Source organism: Anas acuta, chromosome 1, assembly GCF_963932015.1.
Source record: "Anas acuta chromosome 1, bAnaAcu1.1, whole genome shotgun sequence".
NCBI classification, from domain to species: domain Eukaryota; kingdom Metazoa; phylum Chordata; class Aves; order Anseriformes; family Anatidae; genus Anas; species Anas acuta.
The window spans coordinates 6,459,599-6,484,102 of record NC_088979.1 but is presented as its reverse complement, the minus strand read 5'-3'; the positions used below and the strand labels follow the sequence as shown (position 1 = coordinate 6,484,102).

The 24,504-nt window shown below is 43.8% G+C and overlaps 3 protein-coding genes across 7 annotated transcripts in view; 1 reads left to right on the top strand and 2 right to left on the bottom strand.

Annotated features, from left to right (window-relative positions):
- The window catches only part of PRCP (prolylcarboxypeptidase), a 31,355-nt gene extending 28,543 nt beyond the window's left edge, over nt 1–2,812 (bottom strand). The window contains exon 1 of the mRNA XM_068659853.1: nt 2,545–2,812. Coding sequence (XP_068515954.1) covers nt 2,545–2,682 — 138 coding nt within the window. The 5' untranslated portion in view covers nt 2,683–2,812. The remainder of the gene's footprint in view (nt 1–2,544) is intronic.
- A 280-nt stretch (nt 2,813–3,092) lies between these two features.
- Nucleotides 3,093–12,720, top strand: DDIAS (DNA damage induced apoptosis suppressor). 2 transcript variants are annotated; one of them, XM_068658646.1, is made up of 5 exons: nt 3,093–3,445; nt 5,096–5,224; nt 6,144–6,305; nt 8,068–8,185; nt 10,045–12,720. In XM_068658646.1, exons 2-5 carry the CDS (start codon nt 5,112–5,114, stop codon nt 12,487–12,489), a joined length of 2,838 nt encoding a protein of 945 aa, XP_068514747.1. In that variant the 5' UTR covers nt 3,093–3,445; nt 5,096–5,111; the 3' UTR covers nt 12,490–12,720. The 2 variants fall into 2 exon arrangements, with proteins under 2 accessions (XP_068514747.1, XP_068514820.1); XM_068658719.1 differs by lacking the exon at nt 3,093–3,445 and adding an exon at nt 3,478–3,563.
- Nucleotides 12,721–16,082: 3,362 nt separating this feature from the next.
- The window catches only part of RAB30 (RAB30, member RAS oncogene family), a 47,594-nt gene continuing 39,172 nt past the window's right edge, over nt 16,083–24,504 (bottom strand). For 3 of the 4 annotated variants that reach the window (XM_068660176.1, XM_068660411.1, XM_068660276.1), the window contains one exon: nt 21,349–23,324. In XM_068660176.1, coding sequence (XP_068516277.1) covers nt 23,074–23,324 — 251 coding nt within the window. In that variant the 3' untranslated portion in view covers nt 21,349–23,073. Of the gene's footprint in view, nt 16,877–21,348; nt 23,325–24,504 lie in introns of those variants that run through there. The other variant, XR_011089839.1, reaches the window with a different exon arrangement.

Here is a 24,504-nt window from a genome sequence, read left to right as displayed (position 1 = left end):
GTCAGACATTTAAAGTGGCAAACAGAAGGAAGTTTAGCCTAAACTACTCTCAAGCTGAACTCTGACCCTGTTTCTCCCCCGTTTTTCTGAAAGCAGACACATACCAGACTCATCACAGACTCAGACATCAGTAAGTGCTGACGCTGACCCCTCAAGCAATGTCCTAGGTCTCCAGGCTTCCACGACAAGCAGCTCTGATTAGGAACTGTAACTCCACAAGGAAATTTCCAGCTTTTGCAATTCTGTTCTGTAGTGTACAATGTTAATGAACTGTTCACAGTGCTCAAGAGGTAACTTGCTAAGCAACAGGATTCATGCAAGCTATCTAGATAGACTTTTCAAAATTGTCTTTCATGGAAATATTGAATATTTAAAGACTATTCAAATAATTTTGCTTTTTAACAGAAGTGTAAATGTTTCCTTTGTGACAGCATAATAGTTTGCCATATTGCAAAAACATTTTTATATTGTTTATATTTATATAAACCGATAACAGAAAAGCTATAATCAAAACAGCAACTTTAACTATGGAAGAACAGAGGCTGATGATTCAAGCCCTACGCAACTTTCATGTAAACAAACATCATCAGCCCTCAGAGGTGGCAAAGTATCACCACCCCTATTTAATATGGTAATCACAGTATTTATGTTCCACTACAGAATCATAATGTAATTACAAATTCCCAGACAGCTGTGCTCAGCACACGTTTCATAAAGGCTGGAGAGCTGCCTGTTAGTTCTGCACGCCGTGCCACTGATAAAAAAAGTTTTACGCCTCCATGTGATTAGACCTTTTATGCTAGCCCTACATCTTTCAGGTGACAGGCAACAACATCCAAATCTGATGATAGGAAAACACCCAAACACCCAAAACGTGAATAGGCACACATCTCCCACCATGTGCTGTGATATTTGTAAGCCTTTGGGCAGCAAAGTCGAGGATTTCAGAACCTGTCAGCAGGATCCAATTGCCACAGCAGGTACTCATAGCCAACAGGATTTGCTTAAGGTAAGGGAAGAAGAAAAACAAGGATGAGGTTGAAGGGATCGAGATCTGGCATCACCTTTACAACAGTGCCACTGGGATTTCCCCTTCCCTCCTCTCAAAATGTATTTACCTCCCCAAATCCACAGATCCCAGGCACATGGCAGCTCCAAAAGGAGACATCTCCAAAATGGGATGAGGACAGAGGTGTGAACATGGTGACAGAGGGCAGATCAGGCCACAGGATGACTACCACTGATATGATGGCAGCAACGCGTAACAGCCGGTGTGCTACAACTGGGTGTCACACAGCGAGATACACCACAGAGCTGATATCCTGGCCAACACCAACACGCACTGCAGAAGGCATCTGCAGTATGAGGTAAAGGGCTAGCAGGAGAGCTGGTGAAGGGACTCAAGCCTCCAATCGCTCCCTGAGCAACTTGAAAGTGTTCATTAGGTGGAGATGTTCTCAACCCTCAGGAATTCCATAGGTTTTACAGGCAGACCCCTGGAAGAAGACCACTCACAAGCAGAAACAGACCACAGTAGTATAATCTCAGTGCATGGATGCACCCTTAAATGCAGCACACTCACCTCTCAACTCTAACGAGGAGAACTTTGACTCTAAAATTATCTTGTATCTAATTCAGGATGACCTTATGCAGCTTACCTGTTTTCTTCAACTCTGTTCTCTCTGAAAGCATATCCCTCCCATTTTCATCTTCCCATGAAGAGTTCACCATCTCCAACACTGAGATGTTCAATCCCCACGCCACCACACAAGATGTGGTGCCTGTGCATTAAATATCTCCCTCCCACAGCTCTCCCGTTTAGACCAAGGCACGAGACTCAGAACCAGGCTGCATGCTGCCTCCAACCACAGCCAGACAGTGGCAGAAGTGTCTTCTCCTCTCACCACACCTCCAGGCAAGAGGATCCATTACCTCCCCAACAAAGTCTGGGATAGCGAAGGTCAAGATGCAAACCTTCCCTGATGCATCAGGAGAAACTGGTGACTGCTTTGGGAAAACTTAAGGGGAAAAAAATGTTTTTGAGGTTTCTGCAAGGGGACTGCACCAGCGTTTGTTATCAAAGATCACAGTGACTTCTGCTCTGTGCACATGCTAAGGATTTCACAAACACATTGAGTTCGAACCACCAGCAAAATAAAGCTGAGGTTAGTAACAAGAATCAGATTCCCATTTTAAAGAAACAAATCACCCAGGGGGTGTATGCAGGTATCACTGGAGGTGCAGCTGACCAAGCCACAGCAGGGCAGGCACCTTGTGGCTGCAGCCAGCTGCTTCGCCTACAGGAGGAACACGCAACAAGAACCTTACCTGAGGAATTCAGCACCGCAGCGCTCAGAAAGCTACAAAAACACGCTAATTAGCTAGATTAGGCACTGAAGAGCAGCAAACACCCCTCGATCCCCATGGAAACGACCCGGCTGAGGACCCAGCCCTCTGCCAAGCCCCGCCAGGCTTCCCCTCAGCCAGAGCAGCGCCCGGGCAGGGAGGGAAGGGATATTTTACTGCAAAACCCGCAGCTCCTACCTGCTGCGAGAGGTAACGCGTCAGGTAAGGGGCTGGAGACGGCGGCGGGGCACCCCGGCGGCGGCGGGGCGCCAGTAAGGCACTGAGCTGGCCGAGGAAAAGGAGAAGCAGCAGGAGGGGGAGGAGGAGGCGCGGCATGGCGAGGCCTTGGGGTGCTGCCCGCCGCCCCGCCGCTTTATGGCGGCCCCACCGCCCCCTCCCCTGCCGGTGCCGGCAGGAGCCGGCGGAGGGGTGTGTCCACGCCTGCGCCCCGCGCGGGGCGCTCTGAGGGACTGTGCCGGAAGGGGAGGGGTTTCCGCTTCGGTGGGCGGGCACTGAGGGGGTTGGGCGGCTGCGATTGGTTGAGATGAACGCGGACGGCGCGCGCGCCCTCTCGCGGTTGGCCGGCCGCCGTGGCGGGCGTGAAGTGGGAGGGGCTGGGTGGCACGTGCGGTCGGCAATCCTCGCATGTCATTGGGTGGAGCCGGGGGAGGTCTCACGCCGCGCTGCGCCGCCATTGGCTGAGCGCATCCTCGTCCCCGCCCTTAGCAACGGCCCTTGGCAACCACCCGCACTTCCGCCTTCTCCTCAGGGGCCGCGCCAGGCCCTGAGGCGGCGGGGACCGGGCCGGGGCCCCCGCGGCGGGGGGTAGGGGGCCTGGGGGGGGGTGCGGGGAGCCCTCCGGCTCCCTCCGGCTCCCTCCGGCTCCCTCCGGCTCCCTCCGGCTCCCTCCGGCTCCCTCCGGCTCCCTCCGGCTCCCTCCGGCTCCCTCCGGCTCCCTCCGGCTCCCTCCGGCTCCCTCCGGCTCCCTCCGGCCCTTGGTGTCCTCTGGGAGCTGGAGGCGGCGGCTGCGCTAGGGTAAAAGCAGCGGTGCGAGCCCTGGGAGCCGCCAGGGGGCAGCGGGCGCCCGTGGAAAGCGGCGGTGAGGAGCGGCGGGGGGGGGGTGGGGCAGGAGCTGGGGGTCGTTTTTTTGTGGTAGAAAACTGCCCGTCTGTGTGCAAATGTAGCTGTGCGGTGACATGAATAGAGGTGCTCAGTAGGTGAGTGGGCAATAGAAGGCCTCGCTGTTCCAAATGAGGTAGAAGCTAGAGGAAAACAGGGTGAGCAGCGTGAGTACGGTAAAAATAATGAAGATCACAAGTTCTCAAAACATAAGAAATGAGAAATGAAAACAGGGAAAAAGGAGAAATTAAAGGCATGATTTAAAGAGAAAAAACGTACATATATGTTATAGAAAAACATTGAGTATACTCAATATTAAAAGTTATAAATATTAAATAAAATAAAAATAGTACTCAGCCAGTGAGGAAAGAGGGGAGGTGATCAGGTGTGGGCTAATAGGAAATAAAAGGTTATGATTTGTTTGCATAAAATATGCTCCTGATTGACAGGACGCTCGGCATTACAATCGCAAATAAAATAGCTTCACGGAAGATCCTGTCTGAAGAGAATTATTGAGAGTTTTCTCACAGTATGAAAGGCCAGAAAACCTTATGCGTTTGGGCTGTGTTCGCTTCCAGCCTTCTGGTGGACGTTATTTATACCATAGAAAGCGTTACTGGGATTGAGCCCCTTGCTCTAAAGGGGTCTCCTAACATAACCCGTGGAAAAATACAATTTTTCTATGCTTTAATTCCGAATTTTCAGCAGAATACTTAAAATATTTGCTGTACTTTCAGGAATCTCTTTAGTTCTTTCAATAAAAAGTTCAGATAGGTAGGAGCATGCTTTGTTTATATAGTTCTGAGTTGAAAAGCAATTGGAATGTGGAGCATCTGCTGATTGATCTAAATCCACCTTTGGGGGTGCTTCTGTTACTTCTTTTTATTACTTCTTTATGCAGTGTTGCTGTGTTTTATTCATACTGTGTGGTGGTGTCTTGTACTGCAAGTAAAACAAAAGAGTTCTATTTAAGCACAAATTGAATATGGGCACCACTTAATCTGTCAAATGAGTTCCTGCTAATTTATGTTCTGAAGAGAAATGTTTCATTTTGGTTGACCCTCCAGTAAAGCTTTTGCCTTTTATTGCATTTTTTTTTTTTCTCCAGGCCTTTCTGGCATAGGGAATATTTGGTTATCTGATTTTGTTTTTTCTCTGAACTACTCAGAATAATGACTTCAGTCACTCACATTTTTCTAGTATGTGTGTTACAGTTCTTGTTTTTACCAGAATGCTGAGAACAGTGCCCCTAAGGGCCAAGGAATTGGCCAAGACTTGAACTATTTTGTAGCAAAGTATGAACACAATGTCAGTGTTGATTATAAAACAACTTTTAACTTACAAAAGCCATATTCAAGTCTCCTTTATCTCCTTAGCCCTCGACTTCCCTGAGGGAGTTATGGGGTGAAGAAGTGGAATTCACTTCCTATTCTGGGTTTGTTCTGCAGTATACATCGAAAGGAGATTTATAAATAATTATTACTGTAATAAATGTGCTTTTTCAAAGAAGGATTTATAAAGCCGTGTTTACATCAGCTGTAGAGAACATTTTGGTAGCTAACATTGGAACTCTCTGATTAACATTTCATAAAACCAGAAGTAATTAAACATTTTGACTTGGCTGTTTCAGATGATTCTGTGAGCACATGAACAAAGCGAGAAGACTCCTGGCTGCCTCTGTAATTTCTGTCCAGAACTCCTGCTTCATTTATCCTGCTTGTCAGAGCTGCTTTTCTAGGCTGGTGCTGAACCCCAAGAGGTACGTGCTGTAAGCTGTTCCATCCCGCTGGCTGTTTGCTGTCAGAGGCCTTGCAGGTCTCTGATTGCTGAGCACAAAGTTACCACTAACTACTCAGAGAAATAAATGATAACTAACAAATATCTGAAATTAACACCATTTGGATTTCTTTAAAGTCCTGTAACAGTTTAGAGATCATTAAGAATCAAGAGTTACATTGTGCCACGTGAAGTCAAAGGACTGTTCAGGAGAATGCAGATGTGTGTTAACATCTTCCACCTGCATCCATTGCACTTCGATTCTTTGGTGCTGTTCTGAAGTTAGAATGCATTATTTCTTCTTATTCTGTGTGTTCAATGCATGATGTAATTCAGTATGATTCTTCCACTTGCTGTGTGTCCAGGTAGAGATGAGCTTTCCTTTTTTTCCTCCCACTGTTAATGTCAAACAGATGACACAACAAATCAATGAGTATCAGCACAGAATGGAAGGAGCTGGCTTTGCAAAGGAAGGATATCTGCTGTTTGACATGCTGAAGTCAAAGATACAACAGTGCTGTTTCCTGATGATTTTTTTAATCTAGGTTTTATACTAAACTTCAGAAAAAAAAAATCCCAGAAGACAGCAAAACGCAAACAGACAGAGGTGCCAAGGAGTTCAGAATCCCCCAAAGGTCATTCAAAGCCCGCTGTGTCTCTCCAGCTTGACAACAGACTAGCATTTAATCCACCTACCAAGGAAGCCAGAGTGATACAGGCCCCTTGCTGAGCTTATGTTAATATTCATACCTCAGGGGGTAAAGACCAAGAAATAATCTTATAATTTGCAATGGAATATTAAGTGCATTATTCTAGTGGCATTTAAACTGCAGATAAGTTCTTAGCTCCGCAGTGAAGTTCATGTGTTCAATTTGGTTTTTATTATTTTCCTGTCTTGTCAGGTTTAACTGTCCAAAGTGTGGCTGCACAGGTGAAGTTAAAGATGCAGGGTACAGATATAGATTGTCCCTGAAGATTGCTGACACAAATGATTTGTTTGACATTACTGTGTTTGGAAGTTGCTTAGATCCATTCTTTGGTGTCACTGCAGGAAATCTGCAAAGGTAAGGAATGCGTTTCTTCTGCCTATATAACTACTGCTTTTTTGTCAACCTCAAAAAAAAACAAATGAGACGAGCTTGGATTGTGGGGAGACAAATGGGGAAAAAAGCTGTTAAAACACTCCCTTCAAGCTTTTCCCTGGTACCCATCACCTTGAGAAAATGGTTGAGTTTGGTTTCCTGCTGAAATCTTGAAATTTTGATATGTATTACTTTTATGTAAGAAATCTCTGCTTTTCTGCTGAAGATACATTAGAGCAAGTCTGGAGGAGGCCACAAGGATGATCAGAGGGATGGAGCACCTCTCCTGTGAAGACAGGCTGAGGGGGTTGGGGTTGTTCAGCCTGGAGAAGAGAAGGCTCAGGGGAGACCTCGCAGCAGCCTGCCAGTACCTAAAGAGGGCTACAGGAAAGCTGGGGAGGGACTCTGTCAGGGGGTGCAGTGATAGGACAAGGGGGAATAGTTTTAAATTACAAGAGAGTAGGTTTAGATTAGATACAAGGAAGAAATTCTTCCCTCAGAGGGCGGTGAGGCACTGGCACAGGTTGCCCAGAGGATCTGTGGATGCCCCATCCCTGGAGGTGTTCAAGGCCAGTTGGGCAACCTGGTCTGGTGGGAGTTGTCCCTGCCCATGGCAGGGGGTTGGGACTTGGTGGGCTTTAAGGTCCCTTCCAACCCAAACCATTCTGTGATTTCTGTGATTTCCATTACTTAGATGGTACTAAGTGAGTTTCACCATTTAGTTGGGCCCTTGGGTGGATCCTTCCACCTAAATTTGAGATGATGTAATTTTCTTCATCTAATGGCAAATTACGAAGTAAGTTGACTTTTTTCAGAAATGTAAACATATTTTCAAATCTTACGGCAAAATTAAGTCTTAAGGTAAAAAGAGCCTGTCAGGTTTGTGGGGTTGTTCATTTATTTTTGGTGTTCGGATTGGGGTTTTTGGTTGTTTTTTTTTTGGTTAGTTTGTTTTTCTTGTCAAATTTTTTTTTGGTTTGGTTTTGGAAGGGATGGATTTTTGGTTGTGTTGTTGTTGTATTTTGTTCTTATTGTTAGGATTAAGAAAAAAATGCCTCTTACAGCTTTTTTATTAATGAGACCAGATTTTCCTTTAGCATTGAGGGATTTCTAAGAAAGGCTGTTAATCCTTAGAGCCTGACCACCCACATTAAAAGCTTCAGACTTTCTGATACATCAAACTGCAATGATAAGATATTTAGATACGTTCCCTTTTTCTTTTTCTGTTTTTATTTTCCACTGATTGATGTTATCATCGGGTCAAAGATAACTCTTTTTAAATCCTGTATTAACAACATTAAAAATACTCTTATGGGAGTCATTCTCCACTAGACCGCTGTACTACTGTGAACTGTGAAAAGCAAAACTACTTGCATGGCTTAATATGGATGCTGCCATTGCTGTAAAGATGCAGGCAGAAAGGATGTGTAAGTAACAGCAGCATACATGGCAGCATTATAATCTGTAAATCATGGTGCTGATCCAAAAACTGGAGCCACGCAAGGAACACCCAAGTGTTGTATGCATATTAAACCTATATGAAGTATTGTTTACTTTTATTTCACTGTAACAAATTAAGTGAACTAAACAATTAATTTTAGAGGCTCACGATTTCCTGTGTTCTTTCTGTTTAGTTTAAGCTACCACAGTATCTTCTCTTTAGTCTGTTCTACCAACACGACAGCTGAACTGCTGTGTAAATCTTACTGCATCAATGCATTATTTCTGTATGTTTTTACTCCAGGTGTATTGAAGACTTTAATCAGCTGTCAGGAGAAACAAACAGAGATCCATCTCCAAGAGTGTTAGTTGAAGCAGTTGAAAGCTGTTTCATTGGAAAAAGATTTATATTTGGAGTGAAGGTAATTTTTAATCCATATTACATTCTTATAATGAGTTTTTTCATTAAGTTGTAGCCAGCTGGGGGTATAGACTTATCAAGACATTTTTTTCAGAATGTCAGTATCCTGAGGAGAAAATTTGGGGCTAGAATATGTGAATGATTCTGCTCCTCTTCCTCAAATTCTTCTGTTATTTTAAATGAGTCACATTCAAAAGCCATCTTGAATGGCAGTAGTCAGCTTGACAGCTTGTCAGGGCTGCTTTTCAGAGAGGCTGAGCAATGCCAGCTCCTGTGTATGTCAGTAACAGCTTGGAATCTGTATTTAAAAAAAAAAAAAAAAAAAAGCATATACAGTTCAAGCATGAAACAGACTGCCTTTGCAAGCCTTGCCTTACCTTTCCCATGCTGCATAGTCTTCTGGTTTCTGAAATGTAGGGAGATGCACACATCCCCTTGCAACATTTTGACCTTTCTGGATTTAAGAGTGTTTAAAAATGCTGATAAAGTACAGCTGCTGAATATACGCATCTGTGCTTTGCCTGTGTGCTTAACAGACCCCGAAATATTAGCTGTTTGTAATATTTCCATGGGAAATGTCTTTTAAGTTCTCTTAAAATGCTGCTTTTGAGGGTCATTCATATTTTGAAGTCTGCTGACAAAATCTTACCTGGCTCAGGTGTTTTTCCTCACCCACAAAACTTGTATCTCAGCCGAGATTTTCTTCATGTTGTGTCTTATGCAATGGAAATTGGAGAACCTTGTGGATTAACTTTATTGAGCTAGAACCATTCACCAGCTCTCTAGGTTTAATACCTTTACAAATATGAGTAATCCTTCTGTATATCAACAGCCTTGTTGCTGCTTTTGCACACACAATGCCTGAACACGTATGCAAAGACCATTTGCTCAGCCTGTAGCTACAGACATTTCTATATCATTTTGTTCAGCTGTGCCTACAGTTGCACTCTCCCAGACATAATTCAAAATCAACACAATATACTTTTTTAAAAAATACGGAGAGGGATGTATAAACATACATATGTATTTTAAGACTTATATAGAAAGTCATTGTGCTTGGCTAACAGTCTTCAATTTCAATCTTTGCACCCTGCATGGATTCAGGGAATAGAAGGGTGGATGAATTTGAAGACAACTATATTTGCTTTTGTCCTCTCTGGTATTGTCAGACCTTCAGGGGGAGATAAAAGAAGGTTTATCCACTTCTCAAAACATTAGATGCTCCCTCTGCTTTTAATATCATTTTCTACCCGTTGTTTCTTTGGAGAGTGGAGCAGGTGTTACAAGGAATTGCTGCTGAAACTCCTTTGAAATACTACTCTCTAAATATATCTGAGAAGATAACGGTTGTAAATTACTCCATGAAATGGAAATATCGCATAGAAAATAACATGCTGGCTTTGGTAGCTGAGCTGCCAAGTCAGGTAGCTGGTACCAGAGTGCTTCACTTCAAGTACTACCCAGTGCCTCCTAGACAAAAGAAAAGCATTGGCATCAGGCAGCTCACCAGTTGCACAGAACTGTACTGGAGGAAGCTGTGGAGCACCCAGTGCCCTAATGGGAGGAAGAAAATTTCTGGGAAGTTCTTGCTTAGAATTCTTGGTTGTTTTTCCAGCTCCAAAACTCTGCATAATTGCAGCAAGCAAAGTGCCTCTCACTGTGATGCCCTTTATAGCCCTTGCCAGTTCTTATTTCCCAGGGAGTGCTGCTTTGTGTGACAGACTGTTTTGTCTTCTCTTTGCTGCAGATTCTGACCTAAAAGGGATACCTAAATTTAAGCCTGACTTAAAAGGCGTGCCTTAATTATTTTCTTTTGTCTTAAACCAGAGCATTATACTAATTTTTCCTTTCCCCCCTCAGGGTTGTGCAAGTGAGGATGGAGGGTGTTCTTTTGCCAGCAGCATCTTGCAAAACTGTTCCAGAATTAACAGAGGTACAAAAACCCTTACAGCTTGCCAGATCTTCCTGCCAAATGCTGCTGTTACTGGCTTTACTGTTATCACCTACTTCCATCGACTCCTGCAGTCCAGGAAATTCGGGAACCATAATAACAGCTCACACTTACCTGATTCATTGTCACCTCCAATAGATGAACCTGTCGGCGAGCTCAGCAGCTTGTCTAGCTGGAACAGAAACTCCTGTTTTGTTCAGTCTAGTGGCGGAGAAAGTTTTTTAGGGTGCTGGCAGCAGTCCTTCAGCCTGACTTCATCTGTTGCTTGGGTAACAGCGGAAGACTTTCCCACTCTGGAAGTGGGAAAGCTGGTGAGTGAACAGCATGAAGAAGAGGGAAGGCCTGTCTCTGCAGAATCGTGCAGTGTAAGCCTTAACAATCAAACTCTTTGGGAGTCACAGTGTTGCAGCTCTTCAGTGAGGGAAGAGAATAAAGAGGAGGAGGATGAATTAAATTCACAGCCTAGTCAGACTGACAGAATCTCTGCGACTGATAAATTAGAGAGAATTTCCTTCTCAGGGACTAACTGTTCACCTCCAAACAATTCCAGGTTGTTAAAAAATCCCTCAGAGTTTGGAGTAAAAAGCATTTACCCAAAGACTAGTATTGGAAATGATTCTTACAAAGAAAAATCCCCAAACTCCCTTTTTTACAACAGACGTACCTCAACTTCTAATCATGTAAATGTAACTAGAGTGTCTCAGACAGATTCTGTGCTTTGGGAGGAGCTCCCGTTCTCAGAAAGTCTGAATGAATTTTTAGCCAGAATAGAAGGTGAGAGCTTTGTAACTCCACCCAGTCTTGAGGCAGGCCAACGTACCGCCCTTGAAAGCAGCAAGTTGAGTGTAAATCTTAACAAATCATGTCCCAGGCAAGCCCCAGGAGCTGGTGGTTTACCTGAAGGGAGCATATCAGGGAGGTTCTTGCCACCAGCAGAGAAAGATATTTGGGAGAGTATATCATTTGCTTGGCAGCAGTCAAATCCAAATTCTGAGAGTGATGAGGTGTCACAACATGAGTCTTTCTGTAGCATTTCATCTTCAGCTGACAAGGAACGGGGGGCATCTTGCGTTATACCTAGCTCTCATCTACTTACTCCATCACAGTCCTTACTGGTTACATCAGAGTATTCTGCTTCCAAAAGAAACAGACAGCCCAAAGAAGCAGATACTGAAATTTCAAAGTCAGCTTGTCCTTTTATCAATCTGCAGCGTGCTGCTGAACGTGAAGAAAGCTTCTGTTTACAAAGAAGCAAGAGGGCTACCTGCATGCAGTCTGTGCGTGATAGCTGTTTAGCTGGTAGTGGAAATAAAGAAAATTGTTCTTATGAAGCAAACCAAAGAAAAGATCTTACATTCACAGGGATACGGAACTCTGATCCAGCAACTCCCAACAACACAAGGAGGATGTATGAAAGAGAATTAAAAACATCGACAGAACTGCAAGAAAATGCTTTCAAAAGTATAAATAAGAGAGAGATGATACAGAACAGTAGCTGCCCTGAAGGCAGCTACAATGCTTCTGCTGATCTCTTTGATACAAGTGAGGTAGCAAAAACTGTAGAGTTCTTAAATAAGTCATGTAACTCTTTGATACAGGAAGGTAGGTTGACAGGAAAGGTCACAACTCCTGAACTGGGGCTTTTTCCTTTGGATGTTCACTGTAACAGTTTAAAACACACCCCTTCCCTACATAGGTCCCCTCTTGCTTTTCGTAAGCACAGTACACCAGTAGCGTACTCCTTTTATGATTCAGAATGCAATTCAGTTAGTGCTCAAGACTTTGTTCCTTATTCTGAGTCAACTCCTGTGGCAAAACCTGTCCAAAAACTGTGGCCTTTGGGGGAACAAAGCTCTCTTGTCACTTTATTCACCCCTAAAAATCCTGCTAAAGTCCATTCCAAATGCAAGCGATCAAGGTCTTCCTTTCAAAACACTCTGTTACAGCAGCTTACTGGCAAGTTAGTGAAACGTCAGAAGCTGTGTAACGGGGAAGAAAAAGAAAGTAATAGCTCTGTTTCACAGCTGTTCCAAAACAGCCAGTTGCCTGCCGACTTTGAAGAGTGGATCCCAATTTCTGGAAGCAAAGAGAACAGTGAAAAAGATGCATGCTTCAGAAGTGAGGGGTTAAACTCTGAGAATACAGCTGGGATTCTAGCAACTCCTGTGTCTGCAGGTACCACCAAGGCCTTGTTTTTAAATGATTCAATCCTGGAAACTTGTTCCTCTTCAGAAGGAAAGAATCATCTCTCACGTGCAAATTATTCAGGGGTTATATTGGAAGGGGCAACAGGCTGGTCTCCTGAGTTGTTCTTCCAAGCACAGAGCCCCTTTTTCTGTAAGCCAAAACAGTAAAAAATGATTATTTTATGCTGTGTTATTTTAAATTATTTTTAAGATTTTTTTTTTAGAATGACTCATATAAAGAAAAGAGATGTTTAAAAACCATTTTTATACACTTTTAGGCATATGTCTTCCTAAGATTATTTTCAGAACTTTGTACCATAGAGATGGGGAAAAGAGAATTCTGCTGTTAGTTTATTTTACTGTAAATTAAAACATGCAATAAACACTTATGTAAATGTGTGAGTGTTTAATAATCTCACTTTTTCACGTACAAATAGGTGAAGTATTCTCTGGTTCACTATTGTCTCGTCCTCGCTAGAAGAGCCCCTGAGTCCGTGTCCCTTCCAGGTTCTTACTGGATGACTCTGGGGATCGATCTGAGATCGAACACACAGCTTCTGCAGTCGAGCAGGATATTGGTGAGCTGCGCCCCAAGAGCACAGGCGTGCTGAGACTGCAGCAGTCCTGCAGGCTGTGTGGAGACAACAGTTTCTCATGGCTACACAGTGAGTCTGCATAGGTAAATAGGCTACAAAAAAGTTCTTCCATAGCTGTTGGTGGTTGTTTTCTTCCTGTTGTTGTTGTCCATTTCCCTATTTGTCCTTTCCCCCCGCCTTACAGTTCAGGAAATTGAGGCACAGGTTCGGATTTGTCCAGTATTAAGAAAGCCTGAAGCCTAGTTCTGGATATAACTGAAAGACCCTAGGCAGCAAACCATTTTTTCTCCTTGCTGTCCGAGATACTCGAGCACAGCCCAGAATTTCTTCCTGGTGTTTGAGGCTGCTGCAACAGTAGGTGGCAGTGCAAGAGGCTAGGCTGGGCTGGGTAGCCAAAGCCCAGATCTCTGTGGTCCCTGGGTCCTAAGCATAAATGGAAGAAAAGAAACATCCAGTTATTGATGAAAATGATGAATATGATGGGGGGAGGGGGGGGAAGGCAGAATTAAAGGTAGTTAGATGAGATGACTAAAATAATGACGAACATCGTACCTGTGAGTGGGGTCACTTGTTAAGTGCTGTGCCAGTGATGCCAACCTAAACCACTGTGGCAGATTGCAGCAGTGACATGCTCTGACACACAGCCCCCTGCGCAGGACTTCCTGACCCGTCTGAAGCGCCATGCCAGTACCAGAAGAGGACAGATAGTTGTTATATGCTGGTGGTGAGTTGCCCAGCTGAGCTGCAGGCCTGCACTTTGCAGCAAGTCAGAGCCCCAGAACTGCTCTGTGGTTGCTCCAGGACAGTGCAGGGCTGTAGGGTGAGCCAGCCTAGGTCTGTGTGTGCCTGCGTTTACTGATGTTCAAATAAAATCCTATACAATGAGTCTGTTAAGGGGAAGTGGAAAGGGAGTAAGAAATGCAGCCTACTTGGAGATGGTAAATCTGAATTTATGTCTTCTGTGGAAGAAATAAAGGGAAAGACAGCATTACGCACATTGACATCACTGAGTACAGGAAGGATCTGTTGAAAGGTTTTTTAAGAGATTGGTGCCCTAACCAATAAAGCACATGATTAATTAAAACTACAGTCTCCCACATAAGATGAGACTGGTGCCACTGGCTCTTAAAGCACTCGCTTGTGATGAGCTGGACAAACACCCAGCTGGACAAAAACCCTATCGTGGGGGTTTGATCTCATCTGAGTGATATGCCAGACCTGATGCATCTAGCACTAAAACACTGCCAGAACTTCTACGTTGTATACCTGACCATGCCTTGACACGAATGAAGCGTTTCATCCAAAGTAAGTGCTTTTATTCAGTGGCAAATTTATCCCTGTACTACACTTAGAAGTAGTTTCATACAAGCTGATATGATGCAATTATGGGGGGGGGGGGAATAATTAAAAAAAAAAAATAAAATAAAATCAAACAGCATATTTAACACTGAAGGTAATTAACAGAACATCTGAAAAAAAAAAAAAAAAAAAAAAACACCAAGTTTGTGATTGATTCCCTAACCTTAGAAAGACATAAATGGAGATTAGATTTTAAATTAGAGGGGACTGTCTGTAAGATAGTATTGACATTCACGCAGGGCAGTCCTGTTTTATGCAAGAGGACTGCACCAGTAAGACCAAAAAGTACTGGTGTGTGACAAATGCTGGTCAGTGAGCTGACATCTGGGCAGAGTTCCCCAGGTGCTCTAGAGGAAGGATTTGTACACGAGAGGATGAAGGCAGGCAGCAAGTTGTGTTGTTTCCACTCTTGCAGCCTGTGGGGCTTGCATTTCTCCCCCTGTGCAGGTTGTTCCCTTTTTGTTGGGAGCCTTTGTGCTCCTGCAGTGTTTCCAGCCCCATCTACATGTAGCAAAGCCTGGCACAAGCTTCCTTCTGTAGCGTGACTTTGCTGCTACACCTTCCAGTCTAATCTATTCTGTTCTGTTCTACTTATCAAGGAGAAGGTTGCACATCCCAGAGGTTGTGTGGTTCTTGCAAGGAGGAGCAGCCCCTCCAGCCCACGGAGCAGCACGTATGTCCCTGCAGTCCTGGGCTGGGCCAGTAACAAATCCTGCACACGCAGACTTTCTCCGTACCCCAGCTCATCTCTTACTCTCCCCAGGAGGAAGCTGGCCGGGCTTCTCCAGCCGTCTTCCCCACAGGGAGCACACTCCAGCCCTCACCTCTTTCAGTAAATGCTTGGTTCCCAAACTGTCTGAGCTTCAAGGATGTTTTCTTCCCCTCCCTTTGCCCAGTTCCTGCTTAGAAGCACGCAGGGACCTTTCCCTCTGCAAATACCTTTTCCTGTTTTAGTGCTGACTCAGAGTGCCAGCTTCCTGGGGAAACGCAGAACAGATGGTCCGGCCCTCATGGCAGACATTTACTGAGGAAAGACTTTCAAGGTCGGTGGAAGAGGCAATAAAAGACACATGGTGTCTTCAAGCTTCACAGCTCATTTCTCACCGTAAGTGTTAGCAGAAGGGAGGAAATCTGATCTCCAGGATGTCAGAGCACAAACTTTATATACGGACCAAAAGGCTTAAAATGGGAGATCTCCTGTTTGGATCCCAACCCCAGAGAAAGGCAGATCATTAGGGAAGTCCAGCAGAAGAAGCTGTCTGCTGTGGGCATGAAGAGCATCTTGAATGCTGAAGAGAACTAGAATCAAAAAAAAAAAAAAAAAGACAAAAAAAGACAGTAGGGCAAAGAATATGAACCAACTCAAGCATCATCCAAACATCACCTTCATCCACACAGCCCTAGCATCCTGCTAGGACAAGAGTTTAACCAGCTACAGGTTTCAATACCCTGGAGTGAGGATGCTCCAGGATGTTCCCTCTGTGAAATACCACCCTCTGCTGACTGCAATTTGCATTTCTTTGGCATTTCCAACATGGCTATGAAGTCTCTGGTTGTGATTTTTTTTTTCTTTTGCTCTAGTGCAAATGGACAGTGCTCCCATGGACAACAGCTCTGCCTCTGCTCTTGCTACCCTGAACCCAAGCAGAAAGTCCTCAGCAGCCATCCAGCTGTAAGTCCAAATTAAATCACATCCTCCTAAAGGAATCAGTTTGTCTGATGTTAAAGGCAACTTTGCTTTGCAGATCAAATTGAAACAAAACTCAAACCTCACAATCAAGCAAATCAGATGCTTTAAACGCCAGCTGGAAAGGATTAAACATTTATTTACATACAGATACATATGTAAGCAAGTTCTAAGTATAAAAAGGACATTACAAATAAACATGAAGCATCATACATTCATCATCCTGGTCATCCAAAATACATTCCTTTCACAACCCCACTGTACCACACTTGACAACAGGAACTTAAAAAAAAAAAAAAAAAAAAAAACAGGTCCAATGCTTCTGACAGTCTATGGTTCACAGGGTTCACAGTTTGGCGATTTGCTAACACCTACACCCTTTCCAAAGACAGCACTATCCCAGCAACTCGAGATAAATGGTCTGACCAAATGTAGGGCATTTTCTCCACTGAAACAGTTGTGCTTGATCATCACAAAACATGTCCGCTCCTCATCCTTTTGGCCATGTGTTTAGGACACTTAAGCAACCAGGGTTCTTGCTAGAATTCTGTACATTGTGCTAAATTCACAGTTGTTGGGGAAAAACACAGCAGGTCTTTGCAAAACAGCTGAAAGTGTGGGAAAAACTCCAGTCCAGGATATTCCTTTAATGCTGTGACTTCACTGGCATGGAAGTTGCAAACAAAATGCTGCTTTTAGTGCCTAAGCAAGCTTCTAAACTACAATTCAAGCTACAGATGATGGTATAAAATGTACTTTGTTTGTGGTGTAAAAAGAATTACGTGCTTCAGTATTGATTTGTTAGTAATCAAAGCTGAGAGTAATTCAGTTTCTCTTCTGTGGAAATGAAAACACCTTTATAACTTTTCTAAAAATTATCACAGCTTTTCAGGAAAGAGGAAACATTTTAGACCTGAAAAAAAAAAATAAACGTAAGACTGAGTACGGAGAACTTGTCAGTTAGATAACATTACAAAGGGAAACAAGCCAGTAAACATAAAATTAAAATGCCTACTCAATGTATTAATGAATTCAAATGGGATCTGGGTGAGTCTTTCTGTATAGATCAAAGGCAGTTGGGGAAAAAAAAAAAAAAACTCATAATCTGAAAATTCACAGAAGAGCCAAATGTGTGCAGCAGAACAGAGTGAAGTGGAAATAAAAGAGGAGCAGAAAGAGGCTTGTCCCATATTGACAGCTGAGTGACTGCAGCTGCTCCAGTCCCAGGGGGTTTATTTATTTATTTTTCTTTTGTAAACAGCTGTGGGGAGTGAAATGGATGTGACATATCTGCAGTGCATCTTGTTGTGCTAAAAAATATGGCACATTTTAAACTATTCCTCTAAAACCCAGTGAGAGACTTGTTGCTCAAAGCCAGCATAGCACCAAGCAGTGGTGTTCCCCACTCCCCTCATTAAATGGCCTTTTCTCCCCCAAAATATTGGCTTAGGAAGTTGTTATTTTTTTCCTTCAGTGCTATGTGGAAGCCCGTGCTAAGGCTTTCTTCCAAACAGCTTGCAAGAGTGGAGGCAACAGCAGTGCCTGAAATCACCACCGCCCTCCCTGTCATAAACCAAACATTTCATCCTCACTCCATTAAAACGTCAAAACAATGTTCCCCACTCCTCCACTCCCCTCTCCATAAAGGCTCAGCTGCTGGGGATGCTGTGGCTGCTGCATTTACTACAGCTTATGCCCGCAGTGTAACCCAGAGCCTGGGTGATACCAGAGCACTCCCCAGGCAGAGCATCCCAATCCTGGAGCATCTCCCCACGAGGAGAGCAGCGTCCGCCTGCGTGTTGGTGACGTACTCGCCTGCACCATCCACCCCTGATTCTTCACACCTGAATCTCTCCTGCTGGTCCCACAAAAAGGAAACTCCTCACAGGCTGCACTGGCTGAGAATAGGCTTGTTGAACTAGTTAGGTTTATGCTTTCCCAATAAGAAAGTCAGGGTGGCCCAGATGACAAGCCATGGATGCTGATGTAAACTGCATCTTCTCAGAATCATGGGATCACAGAATATCCCAAGCTGGAAGGGACCCTCAAGGATCATCAAGTCCGACCCCAGGCTCCACACAGCACCACCAAAAGATCAGGCCCTATGTCTCAGAGCATTGTCCAAACACTTCTTGAACTTGGGCAGGCTCAGCGCCATGACCACTGCCCTGGGGAACCTGTCCCAGTGCGCAACCACCCTAACCCTACTTCTAACAACCCATCTTCCCTGGAGAACCTTTTAGCACAGCTGAAAGTGTGACTCACACAAGCCATGTCATGTCCCTAGGCACCAAGGCTGGACTCCAGAAGATGCTCAGCAGGGACAACTCCGTGGTGCCCTCAGAAGCATGCATGTCCTTGGGAGCGGTGTCCCAAGATAAGCAGTGGAAAAAGCATTGGCAAAGGTGGCATCTGCTGCTTCAGCTGAAGACTCGGTTATTTAATTATAGCACTAACCAGAGCTAAAATTATCTTCTGAACTTGCTGGAAAAGGAGAACGGCTTCAAAGAATGTGATCACATCCAGGAAGTGCTAATAGCTAGATATTAATGTGAAAACAGCATCAGAGAACAGCACGGCCAGCTCCTGTTTATCCACAGCTGGGAGAACTGAGCTCTTAACCCTGGCAGTACTCTTAAAACCAGAACAACCTTTCCCTGACAGCATTTACTCATTGTTGTCTCGGTTTCAGCTATATCTGGGTTTTCTTTGCCCAGTTACCCAGCTGACTGTGCTCAGAGGGGCACGTAACGTGACATTTGCTCTGGATCTGTGACTCCCAGTTTGTAGGGGGGAAAAAAGAAAAAAAAAAAAACACAACCACACCCTTAACTCCCATGGCATAGTTTTCACTTCTGCTTTAAGTTACAGCTCATTCACACGAGGGGAAAAGGTGCGATTGCATCCACGGGTGATGACAGCCGGCCACCTATCTGGGCTGGATATAGCGCAAAGGCGGCTTTGGGTCAGTTCAGCTTGGTGGTGAGCAAGGCAGCAGGCTGATGTGGGAGTCTGGCATCTCAGCCAGCACAATTACCCTGTCGTCTGTTCTTCCAGCCAAGATAAATCCTAAACAGAGGCAGATGGGAGATCTGTAACCTTTACGGGACATTCAGCTACAGTTCAAGGGGGTGATCAGATTTCGAAGACACAATGGGTTCCAGTTTGGGCTGCTTTCTTCGGGATGCACTCATCACCCATGGGAGATCAAGCAAGCAGCTCCCCACCGCTCAGCCTCAGTTGATACGAGCAAAGAGAAGCTGGCTTCAAGAGCCATGTTCATTCAAAAAGCTTATAAAAGATCTGAGGAAGAAAACATTTTGATATTAACACCTTTCACTGGGCTGTCACTATTAGAATTGCCCAGAGCATTTCCTTTGGCTCCAATGAGTTTTCTTGTGAGCCCTAATGTACATCAGTTTTTGGGAGAGTTCCCACGCTTGCTCACCGGGAATACAAAGTGTCCTCTAGAAACACATTCTCTAACTGAATAAACCCAAAAAGGTCTTCTGCTTGGTAGATGTTGGTAGGAGCAGCACGTGTAAGGGAATGGGGTACTTTGACACTGCAGGTGACAATACAGGAGTCTCAGGTAAGACTCAAATTCATAATTATTAAAATCCAGAGCAATCAAAAGCTAAGTCATAGATGCATTTTGTAAAAGGATGGGATTGAGGAAATCCCGAGGGAATATAACCATCTCTTTATGTTGCATCTTCAGCTCCACCCAGCCATCTTTCCCCTGGCACAAAGGGCTGTACACGGTACACACTGCTGGGAGAGGCTTTCTGGGACTGCGTCTCCAGTCCCATCCGACCATGATGGCACCACAGCCCCCCAAAGGGCAGCACATCCCATATGTTTGCTTGGCATATTTTAATTGGTGGAGAATTTCACCTGTTTTCCAAGTGAATTCAGTCTCTGACTACAGAAATTATGTAAGCTCAACATCTCAGCATGATTTACGGACAGTTCTTCAATGCTGGAAAGGCAAGACAAGCAGAAAAACAGCTGATACAAAACCCAGAGGGTCTGACCATAACCAATTGCATCCCTTGTAAGCAAAATCTCGGGCAAGCCTGTTGTCCCACGTGTGCGCACCGACAATGCTTCTGCATCACGAATTCCAACTTTCCCTCTTTTCAAATCACTGTCTGCTGCATCAACCTCAGCCTGCTGCTATTATTACTGATGCTGAAGGAATTCAATAGCCATTAACCGCTAAACGTAGACTAGCAGGAGCCCGCTGTTACCGATACAGATATTTCCAAAAAGACAAACAGCACCAGCAGGCTCACAGATTGTAACGGCTGTTTCACACGTTCTACAGCAAAGAACAAAGTGTCTTGTCTGACAATTCATGACATGTGGTTTTCATTAAATAATGATCACAGAGCCACTTAGCATTCAGCACAAATATGTATCCAACTGCATACTCCAACAACTTACCTGTAGATCAAATTGAGATTTCAGTATTAGAGGTAGGAAGAGGCACCCAGTGTCCCCTTCTTCTATAGAGTTCATAATTTCACATTTTCTATCATAACTCTCTTGGAGGAAAGTTTGGACATCTTTTTTTTTCTTTTTTTTCTTTTTTTTCTTTTTTTTTCTTTTTTCCCCAGCACTTGCTCTCTGATTGGGAACCCAAATAAGAACAGAAGGGAATCACAGCTTGTGCCAGCAAACTTGCGTTGCAAACATCTAACACAAAATACTCCTGCAAGTACCTCACAAACAGTGCGCAGAAGCACAGAACATTTAGTGTTTTACCCCAGATCATCTCAATCTACCAGTAAGAGCTTTGACAAATTAAATATGAGTAACATTGATTTTTAACTCAAGTGTTACCCTATGTGCAACGCCCCGAGTCTTGCTCTAAACAACCTCAAAGCTGTGCAGAACCAGCTGTGTCAGGGTCAGGTTGTCTTCACGAGCTCACATCAGGCTGCATTTGGCAATCTGGGGAATGCTCAAGGAAGACAACGCTCTCCAGCACAGGCTGTACCACACAATCCAGAACAGCAGAAGCCACCAAATCCCACACGTTTCTAAATCCTCTAGGTTACATCATGAGCAGAGACCAAAAAGGACCCTGACAGGCCAGTGCGTCAGATGACATTTCCCCAACATCTAACGCTTACAGCAGCACTTTGCAAAGTGTTACCTAAATGACAAGCAAGATTTGTACCACAATTTCTACATCTTCATTTTTAGCACTAGTCACAAACGAAGTGACCTAAAAATAGCAAGAAAATATTAAAAATTGACATATGATACACCAGTCCCTCCTCTCTCAAAGACACGTGGAGTCAGCTCACCATTGCAGATCAAAGGCACGCCATGATACAGCCCAAGGAAGTCTTTTCAGGAAAATGTGAAAAAGCATTTTAAAATGCTACTTTTTTATTATTATTATTGTTTTCAGGATGAACTTACTGGCAACTTTTATGTCAATACAAAAGTTCTGTTAATAATCTCCAGTAAATACCAAATGATATTAAGGTGATTAACTTTAAATTACATCATATCACAGTCACGTAACTGCCAGGAGAGATTTATCCAGATCAGCTAAACTGAACTCAAACTTCTAAAACTCATTTTCCATGAGTGCATTCACTATCTCTCAATTTTGCTTTAATGTCAGTGTGTAAATTTACAATGCATTATTCGCATATGGCACTAGAGGTGTAGTAATAAATTCCATAATGCTTCCACTTCAGGGGTTTTGTAGAAAGAAATTGCCTAAGAGTTACACATACAGTGGAGTCTGAGATTAAGAGTACAAAGCATCGAGTAAATTAAATGACTCTACAGCCCTGAATGTGAAACCTACTCAAGCAGAGAGGAGAGAGGCCAAGAAGATACCTTCAAGAGCTCCTCAGAGAACAGTTCCATAAGGTGATTGCTGGATGGGTCAGACACAAAATGATGCCACCTGCAACCTGCTGCTATTTCCACTTCACGTAAGGAAAAAAAAAAAAAAAAAAAAAAGAAAAGAAAAACTTCTGCAAAATTGTATGCCTGCCTTTCAACAGGAACTGTATCTACAAGCTTTATTTTTATCCCAGACATATTGCAGGCTGCCACTTCAAACTGTGCTCTCTTTGAACCCTTATGCACAATCAGTGCACACAAAAGATTTTGGTCGTGCCTGGTGCATTTTTTCAATTCCACCAATAACTTTTCCCAAGGTTAATTTTTCACTTTAGGACAATACTGATTAGAAGTGGGACAGTTCATTTTCTTATTTATTTATTTATTTATTTTATTTCTGGGAAGTCCTTTCATCCTGTGTTGGATATCAAAGAAGCACAGTCCTTTCTCACTATGTTCAAGCCTAGAAAAAGAGGTAATGGGATTTTAATGAACAGTGCTTATTAGCGTTCTTTTCCTAATCAGTCTAAGTTACACATTCAGAGGACAGCAATGTAGTAAGACTACGCTTGGTCTATGGAATATTTGCTGAACTGCTAGCACCAAAGGAAGCAATGGAGCTGTAGCCTTGTCTTCTCAAATCCTTGTCTGAAAATGTTGACATATAACTTCTCTTTTTTTTTTTTTTAATTCCATGTTTATGAAAGTGCCTATAGATGAGAGACGTAACACTATTTCAAACACCAGTCCTCCATGAAGACACGTGGGCAGACACTATGTACACGTCCTAAGAATTCACTTGGCTGGCAGTCTAGATGATTGCCAGTGTAGTCCAGGTTCAGTACTCATTGTTGTGTTGTTTTTTTTCTTTTACAAAGGACCAAACACATTGTTCTGTAAGAGAGATCTTAAACTCTTCAGTGTCTTCTCCAAGAGAGGTTGATCTCATCACCTGCAGAAGGAAATGCTCACATTCTGCATTACACGAACCACTTGTCCAACTCTCCTTTTTCCTTTCCCACTCCAGAAACTGCAAGAAAAAATTAAATTTAAACCATGTTATATTCTGCTACGTTGCCATGCAGCTGGAGCTGTCAGCCTGCCATGCTTCTAGGTCTGCAACCTGACTCAGGGGAAGTCAGATGGGTCAAAGTGGCAGGAATTCCCTCCGAGGAGATAAATCCCGGCAAAAAATCCTGTGGGCCCATGGCGGATGGAGAATCACATGCCAGCTCTTTAATTAAAATTACAGCAAGTCAAATAGCTGATACTTTTCCCCTCTCCTGGTAAGGGGGATGAGACATTGTTCACAAGGGTGTTCTGCCGTGCCTCGCTGATCAGCCGGCAGGCTAAGTCCAGGAAGAGTTTTTCCACATTATCCGATTCTTTCGCTGAGGTTTCCAGATAGTACATGTCCTGTGCTTCGGAGAACTCTGCAGCTCTTTGCTGGGAGACTTCCCTCTTATCGGCTAAATCAATCTTATTACCTGCATTGAGGGAAAATTGTAGAAAGGGAATTAATTTGACTTCCAAAACAAAAGAAACAGAAGTTGATACAGGACGAAGGAGAGTTTGGTGCTGTACGTATGCATGGGTAGGGCTTTCGATGTGAAACTCAGTGCTTGCTCTCCCCTCCAAATAATGGATTCTCTGATACACAGGCCAGGTTCATTTAATATCAGCTCACTTAACGGAACATGCCCTGTGAACATTCAAGTCCGTCAGCTTTAATTTAGTATCAGTGCATCTGTTTGCTGCTATCAACTGACATTAAAGAATTTCCATTCTAATACCTATTGAAAATTCTCCTGCTCTGGCTCTGAGGAGCACTTAAAATGTCAATTATAGCACGTGAGACACTAAGTGTGATATTTCTCATGTCGTTACAAGCTTTAAAGGCAGTCTGGTGCAGAAGGCTGCTTTCCTATCTTAATTAAATATCCCTGCGACTGATTTGGCTGCTGAGGCTGAAGCACAGACGGGCTCGGGGGCACTCACAGAGCGAGGTGGGGCAAGGAACCAGCCCCCTCCTTCAGAGAGCTCATTTTAGCAGGGAGTTGATTAATGCCTCCAGCAACCATCTGATATGATTACAGCCTATTACAGGCCACTTCACTTCAAACGTGATGTCTTTGCCATAAATTAATCTTACAAAGAAGGTAACAGAGCAGGGCCTGTGATAACAAGGGGCTGTGTCCAGGGACTCATCAGGTTCAGGAGGAAATCCCTCCTGGCCTTGTGTCTGGAGCTGGTGTGAGAACCATCAGGAGAAGACTGCACTAGCAAACCATTTCCCATTGCCCTTCTTTCATCCAATATTCCCCTTCTTTCCTGATGAAGCAATTTCTTGGACCCACTGTATCCACTGCAGTTACTCTTTCTAAACAAATTCTCACTCAACGTAAGTAAGCACTTTATAGGTGTTACCATGATTAAAGTGTGTGCTGTGGAAGTTATTTATATTTTATGCTGTAGATGCTAATAATTAACTTAATGTTCCCTAAAAAATCTTATGTACATTTGTTAGTCATTTATTATGTATTTCTGAGCCATTTGTACATGTGCCATACTCTTCTTCTGGAGTGTAGTGAGTTTCTTGTATGGCAGCTCCTTAAATCCCAAGACTCACCTGCAATACCACTGGGGCACGTAAAGCTCAAAAGACCT